Source organism: Plasmodium cynomolgi, chromosome 12 (assembly GCF_000321355.1).
Source record: "Plasmodium cynomolgi strain B DNA, chromosome 12, whole genome shotgun sequence".
Taxonomy (NCBI): domain Eukaryota; phylum Apicomplexa; class Aconoidasida; order Haemosporida; family Plasmodiidae; genus Plasmodium; species Plasmodium cynomolgi.
Window position 1 is genome coordinate 2,139,104 of NC_020405.1, and position 10,281 is coordinate 2,149,384.

The 10,281-nt window shown below is 41.3% G+C and overlaps 2 protein-coding genes across 2 annotated transcripts; one reads left to right on the top strand and one right to left on the bottom strand.

Annotated features, from left to right (window-relative positions):
- Nucleotides 1-816: 816 nt before the first annotated feature.
- PCYB_125920 (3-oxo-5-alpha-steroid 4-dehydrogenase family protein) lies at nt 817-2,314 on the top strand (the record flags this gene model as incomplete). The annotated part of the gene is made up of 6 exons (XM_004223925.1): nt 817-1,128; nt 1,259-1,292; nt 1,481-1,613; nt 1,776-1,881; nt 2,036-2,075; nt 2,181-2,314. The coding sequence occupies 6 exons, from the start codon at nt 817-819 to the stop codon at nt 2,312-2,314; spliced, it is 759 nt and encodes a 252-aa protein (XP_004223973.1).
- Nucleotides 2,315-3,501: 1,187 nt separating this feature from the next.
- On the bottom strand, nt 3,502-8,510 carry PCYB_125930 (LCCL domain-containing protein CCP2; the record flags this gene model as incomplete). The annotated part of the gene is made up of 2 exons (XM_004223926.1): nt 3,502-7,937; nt 8,123-8,510. The coding sequence occupies 2 exons, from the start codon at nt 8,508-8,510 to the stop codon at nt 3,502-3,504; spliced, it is 4,824 nt and encodes a 1,607-aa protein (XP_004223974.1).
- Between the last annotated feature and the right edge of the window lie 1,771 nt (nt 8,511-10,281).

Sequence of the window (10,281 nt, forward strand, 5' to 3'; positions counted from 1 at the left end):
TTTTTTTGGTATGCGTCTTCCTCCCCTCACATGATGGAAGAATCTTTTACTAATCTAAAATTGCCTAAGTTGCAATGTTTTTGTGGAATAGGTTTAACGGGGGAGAGGATGCGTGCCTAGGGATCTACACATGTGTCCCATTATGTGGCACTGCACGAAAAAAGGCAACTTTCCGGCGCTAATATTTCGGTGTACGTCGCAGGATCTTAAGGCACCGCCTCTGATGTGGAACAAGAAAAAAAAAAAAAAAGGTGTAAATTATCAACTCGCCTAATTTTTGTATGTTTTAATGGGTGTACAGCTCCCGTTTAGCATGTGCCAAGAGCACATCGATTTTTTTAAGGAAGCAAAAAAATATATTTGCCCATGTATGCACAGTCGTTTCATGTGTACGCATAGAAGCTTGGGCATAGGTGGGAACTGTGACTGAGACCCATTGCAGGTGAAAATGAGAAAAAATATATATATCAAAGCATGCTATAGTGATAAATTGATTAAATGAACCCCCCCCCAAAAGGTTAAAAAGAACGGAAAAGTTTTTTTTTTTTTTTTTCACGAAAGGTACGCATAGCAAATAAAATGCAGCCGTGCCTTTACTCGTTATGTACTTGTAGTGCCCACCTAAAAGAGTGCCCCTTCGACCGTTCAGTGTTGCCATTTGCAAAATGAAAAGGCGTACCTGCGGCCATGGGTGTACAACCAACAGTTAAACGTTTAACAAATGGAAAAAAAAAAAAATTAAAAGGGGGAAGTGAGAGGCCAGAGGAAGTCCTGACCTAGTATGAACGATCGAGTGCAAAGGGACGAGTGTACAAAATGATGTGCGATGTCTCATCATTGGTACACGCCATGGGCGAAGAAGGGATTCTAAAAATTATCTGTAAAGCTTATTACACCGTTGGATGTTTTGTCCTCCTTCTTTCTTTCCATTTCAAATCAATAAATGAATGGTCCCTGCATGGGAAGAATTTGTACATCAAAATTGAAAAGGGGAAAACGGATGGGGAAAAAACGCACTCCACGTTTTCGAAGCTGAGGGGGAAGATAGACCACATGACAATTTCGAAAAAGCACTTCGCGCATTTTTATGTGATCGGCTTGGCCGTCAATTCTGTGTTGCTCATCTGTGTAAGCTGTATTTGCTGCAGCTGTGCAGAAGTGCACATGCGTGAAAGCACGCACATGTGAAAGCACACGTATGTGGGAGCGTATATACGTGGCACCCCAACACATGCGCTATTTTGCTTCTTTTCCGTAGGACCTCAGTCAACGCGCAGGGAGTGAACAAACCGGTAATGCAGATCCAACGAACCCTTTTCTGCAAAATAGGAAGAACATTAGAATAGCACATGAGGGTGCATACATGTGTTGGTCTATGAATGCGGTGGGGGAAAAACTCCAAGGGAGGGACGCTCCTAATTTCATTGCCGAAAGCGTGTTGTTACGTAGGGAGACGTTTTTCTTTTTTTTTTTTTTGTAGCCTTCCATTGTATCTCCGTAACGAACGTTTTGCTTCAAGTTCAGTTGGTCAGGAGACTACTGGAGCAGCTGCTCGTCGTCAGGACGACGCCGAAATCGGTCATGCACGTTTTTTCGTACCTCTTGGGCGTAACGTAATGAAAGCTGGGGGGGAAGAGAGCTCATAGCGAAAGGGAGAACATCGAGAAAAACCTAACGTGGCACACCTCCATAGCGTGATGACCCACTCTCGCCAAAGCACGTAGTCAAATGAAAAAACAAAATTAAAACGTCTTCTCTTTGCCCCCCCATTTCAGCTTCTACCTTGTGACGCCCTATTCCCTCCACAACAATGACAAAAGGGAGTATACAACAGTAGGGTTACTCCCTGTTGTTGTGTTCCTGTTGGGGACATTAATTCAGGTAAGTATCCTCCTCCGTGGATAGGTGTCCGATTTTGATAATTACTCTCTTCTCCCATTTTATCCAAATGGGATCAGAAATATGGATACAAATTTTGGAGATAAGCACACAGAGGGTCCTAAACTTATGTATTTTTTTCTATGCCGCACTTCAGTATGATTCCCATGTCCGCTTGGCCAAGCTTCGTCCCAAAGGTTTGTTAAAAATTTGAGAGCAATGGAGGAAGTACGTATATCTGAATGCACAAGGTGTAAAAGGAAAGAGAATCTCATTCCATTTCGATTTTCTCCTTTTTCTAGGCGCAAACAAGTTAGACAGCCCGTACAAAGTACCACATGGGGGACTCTTCCACTTTGTCAGTTGCCCGCATTATTTCGCCGAAATTTTAATCTACCTGTCCTTTTTGCTGCTGAACTGGAATTTCATCAGGTAAGAAATTGCGGGCATGGCGGAAGCGCGCATGGAGAATAGGCAAAACGGTAGAACTGAATCACAACAAAATTGCGAAGCGAGACACACGTTTTTTTTCTCTCCCCCATTTGTCTCAGTCTGCTTAGCTGCACCTTCGTTTTCTTAGTTTTAATCAAAAATGGTAACTCTCATTTCGACGTCACGCGAATAAGGGGGGCTCTTATTTTTCCAAATGTCACCTATAGGGGGGTTCATTTGTGTGTACGAGCTCCTATCCCCACGTGAAGTCGTCATCATATCAGACAGCTTGCCCCTCTTCCCGAACTAGGCTTGCAAACTCACAAGTGGTATCTCAGAACAGCTCGAGAGGCATATCCCAAGTAAGACAAAATGGATAGGCGCCCAATCAGTTTTAATATTTAAAAAATAAAATAATAAAATAAAAAAATAATAATAAAATAAATAAAATAATTATTTCTTTTCAGACAAAGGAGGGCCATTTTTCCGTATATCTTGTGAGCACGACCAAAATGAACCTGTCGAATTGAAGATCATCTCAACAGTGACATCATTTTGGCACAGCGCGGATGGTTGCGACGAGGGCACCTTTTTATGAAAATGTTTTATTCCTCTTTGCCCATCCCTATGGCACCTCGCCGTTACAACCATTTTAATTCCCATTGCAATTTGTGCAGAGACTTAGTGACATTGGTTCGTATCTGTTATGTTTTACCGGACTGTTCGTAATTTTCAGTGTCGATGCTGCCTCTCAAAAGCTGCGCTATGAGTTTAAATGGGGGCAGGGGAAAAAAAATTTCAGTTTAACCTCTCCCCTTTTGCAAAGCACACATGTAATAAAGTACGACCAATTCGCATAAAATGGAGCATGTAAGGGAACCCTTTATGTACACTTAAACGAAGTGGTCTCACTTCATTGTGCGCACATGTGCTAGTAGCCGGCAGGGGCACATACGTGTGTGGAGCCATTACGGGTGCTATAAATCCTCTTTTCTCCTTTACTTGTGTTTTAAAGTGATAGTTCCCCATGAGGGAGGAGACCCCAAAATGTCGAATTGCGCACAGAGGGTTTTTCCTCCATTTTTTTTTAACCAAATAGGTGTATATACAAATGCGATGGTGAGCATGGCTAAGATGCAGATGTAGACACTAATTTGACGAAACGGGTTGCTAACAAAATGGGCAATCCCATCAGCACAGGGATATGCACTGGTCGATTAGGGAATCCATGTCGACGCCATTCGGAAGGAGCTTCTGCGGCACGGTGACGGACTGACAACACATTTGGCACATGTCTGTAAGGCATTCTTCTTTATTAGCATCACTTTCGCATTCCTGTTTCAACTCATCATTAGGAGATTCAATGCAAGACTTTTTAAGGAAGTTAAAAATTTCCGACGTCTGCAAAATTTTATCATCTAGCTTTTGGCACAGCTCAACACAAGTTCGGTTATCCTCCTTCTCAACTGAATCAATATTTTCACAGCAAAAATTGCAGAAGTTATTTGTGCAATCCGAATTATTTTCCTCTCCCTGTTGATCACAGTAAGCCATTCGGTCAACAATATTTTTGTGCGTAGCGCAGTAGTGGATGTTTCGCTTTACAATATCATCTTTTTTATCTTCAAATGAATGCCTTTCAATTTCTGCGTGGGTAATTTGGCTAGCTGGAATATCTTCCCCTTTTGTGTAGCCAACATTGTTGTGAAGTTGTATGTGTCCTTCCAATGTATCTTGTTTCACTGTCGAAAAAAGTGGCATCATACTTTCAGTTCCTACGGAGGGAGTAGGACTGTATGGCTTGAAATCAAAAGGGTGTATGAAAATATGACTAAAGGCAATGTCATTACAGTTGTGTGATGTGAACCCGACTTGCTGTCCTCCTTGTAGATCTAAGCCGATTAAACTAAAAATAGGATAAGTCATTAGACCGGTACCCATATTAACGTTAATGTCGGAGGAGGTAAAAGATATGGTGATACGATTCCAAGTGTTTTCTTTATATCCTGATATTATCGATTTGGCTAGTAGATGAAATGTTCCATTCACATTTTGTCTCAAGCGGGTAAAATTGGGTCCTACTTCTAGCAAGGTGTAATTCTGAGAGTCTACAAATTTGAAGACTGCACCTACTACTCCACTGGTACATTTAGGATAGATAGAAAAGTTGAATACTCCTGATTCGCATATTTTTTTTTGTAAGATAGCAAGAGAAGGAATTTCATTTGCCCCGTCTTCTCCTTTCATATTCGAGTTTTGCAAAATGACTTGTTTTTCATTTGCTACATTTGTGGCGTAGTTCCAGTTGGATGGTCCATCTAGCGCATTTTCTGGATCGAAAACGCTGTAGGATTTGTTAAATTTGCCAAGGAAAAATTCTTCATATACGTTACAAGTCAAGGGGGAGACATTTTTATGTGCGCTTCCTCTAGACAAGCACTCAACAGATTCAACTGTCGGGTTGGTGAATTCCGCAGAGTCGATTCCGTATGTGTAGAACCCGATTGTTCCGGCTGAATTAAAGTCATCATTTACAACGATATCAGGGGTGGGTAATTCGTATAGAGGACCACTACTTCCAATGATGCTTATTTTTATTTTGGCCCCAATGCATTCTATTCTAACGACAAACCAGGTGTTTTCATCAAATCCGGAATCCGTAATAATGGCTAGTTCTGTTGGTTCGTTATTTTCAAATTTTAGTAAACGTTTAAACCCACTGGAAGGAGAGTTGTTCATCTCTAGCATGTAGTAGTTATACTTGTCGTGCGCTCTGAAAATGATTCCCACCGATCCTGTGCCCTTCACGTGAACATACGTGGAAAACACAAAATCGTAGAAAGACTTATATCTTAAGAAGGCATAGCTGCCGGAGAATAGGTCATCTGTAGTGGTGGCACTCACACCGGTCAGGTTAACCACGCGGGCATTCTGAGAGAGTGTGTTCCCTGTCATACCTTCCTCAAGTGGATTATCGGAGATGTCCCATTTCCCCCCTTGCTGAAGTTGCACAGAATTGATTACTTCAAACACGTTGTATAGATCCTCCTTTCCGATTGCACCGTTCAATTTCCACGAGTCGAACTCCTTTTGCCTGAGTCTTTCATCTATTAGCGCTTCTAATTTGTATTTCCTCTTTTCCACCTCGGATGTTACTTTGGACGTTAGCAATTTAATCGTGTGTGATACTCTCTGCACATCTTTTAACGTCTCGTCGGACAAAAGTTCGATATTTTTTTCAAACATTTCCGTGGGCTTCAGATACCTCCTGGCATTGGAAATGATGCTAATGGCTTGTTTATTTATTAAAGCTAGAAAGGTCGGGTCCGTACTTCCAACTTGCTTATTCACAATGGTGACCAAATCGTTTATTGCATCTGCAGTGGATGGGTCTACGTACACGTTTTCTTCTTCCTCTGTGCTACCTCCAATATTGTCCGTTTCGAGAAAGTTGAAGCTATGGTGCAGGTCAGAGTTCCCAGGACATTTTGGTGGCACATTGAACAGTTTGAATGCAACTTGTTCGTTCTCGCTAGTGTAACTTTCTGAGATGATTCCATTTTGAAAAACGCCTTCATATTGTGCTAACGCGTTTACTACTCTGAGGCGAATTAGATAGTGCTTATCGTACACACCCGCGTGGATTGCCGATAGACAGATGGAACTTTCATCCGCGTATATATTGGATTCTCCCCCGATGACGGACTCTTCTGTTTCCCTCTCTAAGCAGTCATGGGGACACTTAATTAGGTACTCATTTCCAACCATTTTTTTAATTTCGCTACTTTCTTTTAGGCTTGTTTTGCAGTTTAAGTTAACAAATGGTTCAGGCAAATTGATGGAGTTCACATTATCTGAGCAGACAAATGCTGACATTTCTGAGTTGGAAGAATCGAAGAAGACTACTCCTTGGCTGTTTAACCCAAATGTGTTTCCTGTAGGGGTTCCATAGTTTGAGACGATAGCATGGACGTTTTCTTCAAAATCTAGGGAAAAAAAAAGCGACTCGTTTTCTTCCTGATCGTTGCCCTCTACACTGCCCCTTCCTCTGATAGCTAGCGGAACAGGGTTTTCTATACTTACATCCATAATGCGAAAGAGATTCTTAAGCGCATGCAGCTGACTCTCGTGGTGTAGTTGGATAGGACTCAAGCCATAAATCGCGCACACATTTTGCACGTCCTTTATTTTGTTAATCAAATTTGAGTCTACCGATGGGACGTAGTAAGTAGCGCCAATTTTCATATCGCAGTAAACTCGTAGGACATTTTGCGAACAGGCAGGTAGAACGTAGTAAAATCCTGAAGGCGAATTAGGTAACGTTTTCTTCAAATGAAAACAATCATCTGCTGCATTTTCAGGAGTCTGTCCCAATTCTTTCGTCGAAGTAGAATAATTCGAGTTGAAGGAATTTCTTCTGATAATTTTCTCTGATTCGTTAATAACATGGTATATATTTTTCAGCACCACATTTTTTATGTTGGCTATATCGTTATGTAGTTTTTCCTTTCCATTTTTACATTTTTTTAGTTGAGGATTTAGTTTCTGAATTTTCAAAGCTTCGCTTTGTATCTTCTCTGCGTACTGCTGCAGTTCTCCATCTAGTCGTTTCAGTTCTTTTCCTTCCTGCATGTTTACTTCGGAAACGAATTCGAAGAAGTACTTGTCCCTCGCGTCTTCAGAATCTTTGACCGTGTCACAGTCCTCTACCACTGATTTTACTCTGTTGGTATATATAGACAATTTTTTAATACCATAAAATAAATTTTGTTCTTGAGAAAATTCAGGATTAGGAGCCATCAATTTGAGCTTCACATACTGTCCTTCAAAACTGTGTAAGCTATTAATTGTGCTACTCAGAAAATTTGCCAAGTTGCTGCTAACTTCTTTGAAGTTCTCTCCATCAGTACTTATCATAATTGAGTACTTGGTAGCTGGAAATTTCCAATCAATAATACATTTTTGCAGTTTATATTTACTTCCTAGGTTAATATTAAAATAAACTGAATCTGGAGCGGCGTCTATGCTAAATGGTTGGGAGAGCCAAAATGTGTCCAAGTTCCCATCGACAGCTTTATCTGTGGAAAATTTTTTATTATCCCTGGATAGGGTAGAATCCGTTTGTTTATTTAAGGCTACATCTATGCTACCCGATTTTGGTCCATCTTGAGATAAACAGAAATTTCCGTCTCTTAATATTTTTACCTGATTATTTGGTAGTAACTGCCAACTACTACGCCCGTCGTTGTGTTCCAAACTGGCATTGCAATCTTCCATTGTTACTCTCCCTCCATTGGCCGTCATGTTATCCTTCAAACTGATACACAAATTAGTCACCGGGCTGTATATCTGATTTTGTGCGTTCAATTTCCAGAGGTCTCTTCCGTCTAGGTAAGACATGGCCGTGATGCACCCGTCTAGAACTACCTCGTTCGTCTCGTCTACTTGTAGACACAGATCTTGCGTCACGTTGCTCATTCCGCTTTGTATCCTGAGCGTCGGGTCCCTCGATCCCAGCACGTTTACAAACTTGATGCCGAAATATCCGTGGATCGCGCCTCTCATGTTCAGCTTAATCGACTTCGCCACCACCACGTGGTTGAAGATGATGTTCTGCACGACGTTGCCTGCGGGGGGCGGGGGTTCGGTATTATAAATTTGGTGCTTCGGGTAGTGCGATTAGTTTAGCGGCTAGGATAGCGCGATTAGTTTAGCGGCTATGGTAGCGCGAGCATCTTATAGTGGCTAGAGGGTACCCTGCCCCTCTTATTTTGCTGCCACTTTCGAACATTACTGCTCCGCAACAACTTACCCGCACGGGACTCGATCACCTGGTAGGGCACCACCTCTTCGTACGGCTCGCTCCCATCGTAGCTAGCTAAGACAGAGACTTCCCCAGGGGAATATGCCCAATGAACGATGATTCCGTTTAACGATCTGACATTTTTTAAATGCCCCGTCCACGAAATGACCTCACTGGCAGTGTGTTTCCCTTCAGAGCACCAATAACCTGAACCCCTGGTCAGCGCGTTATCTGCGCCGTACTGCGGTAGCCCATTTTCCCCAATGCTCGCAAAGGTTGATGTGGACTCACAATTCTCAAACTTGAAAAAGGTGTTGCTTATGTCATTTTCACCCTTCACCAAAAGGAAGGACAGCACGGAAAGCACCAGTGCGTGGAGAAAAAACACTTTTGTCATAATTGTATTGTCAGTAGCAAGCTCCAGGAGGAGTCAAACGGGTAGGGAGCAACAGCAAAGCGGCAACGAAGCGGAAACGAAATGGAAACAGGGTTGAAGCTACGAAGCAATTACGAAACAAGGAAGCAAGGAAACAAATAAAAAAAAGTTATATACACTTATAGACACCCCTGTGTACGAACAAAAAATTTGGACACGTCAATTTAGTAAAGGAAGAGGTAAAATATTTTTACTCATGTATAAAAAAAAATGTGAACAAAACAAGGAGAAAACTTAAAACTTAAAAATGGATACACCTTTGGTATCTTAAGTGAAACACTTGAAAGTTCATGAATGTGTCTAGGGGGTGAAACAACTTATGTTGTGGGGCGTTAAAATGGAAAGCGCCTTGCGCAAGGGGAAGTAAAAAAAAAAGCAATTATACAAACTGCAGAAAAATGCAGACAAACAACAGACATGCAAACAGCATACAGGAAAACAGCATACAGGCAAACAGCAGACAGACAAACAAATAAACAAACAAATGTGTGCGCTGTGAAGTGTGAGTTACTTAACAAACTGCACGAACAAACGGCATACGTGTGAACGCGTTCTTCTGTGTAGATATGTACACGAGCAAGCATTCGTTGAGATAACAACAGTTATTTGGTCCATTTGTGGAAGCTACATTTGTGTGTACGTTTTAAAGTGCACCACCCTTTTCCATTAAAACTTTGTTAACTTGTGTACGCGTGTGTTTTTTTTCTTCCTTAATGGCGTGAGTTTTTTCCCTGTATGCACAATATCCCTACAGGAAAGTACACCTTAACCTTGACCTTTTAATTTTTTTTTTTTTTTTTTTTTTTTTCGGAACATACACGTAACGGGGAAAAAAAAAAATAAAAAAAATTTATACATATGTATACACCTGGATACAAATATCCTAGTCCAAATTTGCAGCTGTGTGGTTTGTCTACACCGGGGGAGGCACTTCCAAATTGTGAATAAGACGATGCACCGGATTTACGCTGACAAGTTAAATACAAATTGGATGCACAAATAGGTAAAAAGAAAAAAAATGACAGTGTACAGAACGGAAAAGCGGCGGAAGAAAAGGGCCGCTGTAGGAAGATATCTGATAATAACTCGAAAACATTTTGAAGCATCCTTTTCCTCTGAAGCGAAAGAAATTTTTAACTTTTTCCGTCCTTTTTTGGATATCTTATTTTTACTGAGCAAATGTGAAATGCCGGAGGGGTAACCCAGTCAGGTGTATTTTTTTTGTTAATACAGGCGCACTTGCTGCATTTATGAAGCCGTACAGACAAGAAAATTGTTGCATATTACTGACTTAAAAACCCATTTACGAAAAAAGTAGGCGTTATTTTTAAACAAGAGATGGACAAAAAAGAAAAATTTTAAATGTAGAAAGGACACCATGAGGGTTTATTAAATTTTTTTTTTTCTACATTTCATTCTGACAAGCTGCATCATTTGAGGCTCAAAAATGTCGCGATTGCTAAATAGCGCTCAAGAGATGTTTTCCTTGAAATGCGTACACGTACAATAAGCGTACACATAGCTCAGCGCATTGAAAGGAGCCATGCTTCGCGGAATGAGAGTTCGACGACGTTTTTTAAATGAACTTTTGGGCGTGCTGGGGAGCTGCGAAAATGGCATGTATTCAAATGACACATCCGCGCTGTCAACTTTTTTTTTTCCCCCTCCCCCCACTGAGCGCATGTAGCATGACGTACGCGGTGATATAGCCAATTTTTCGCTATGGTTCCAC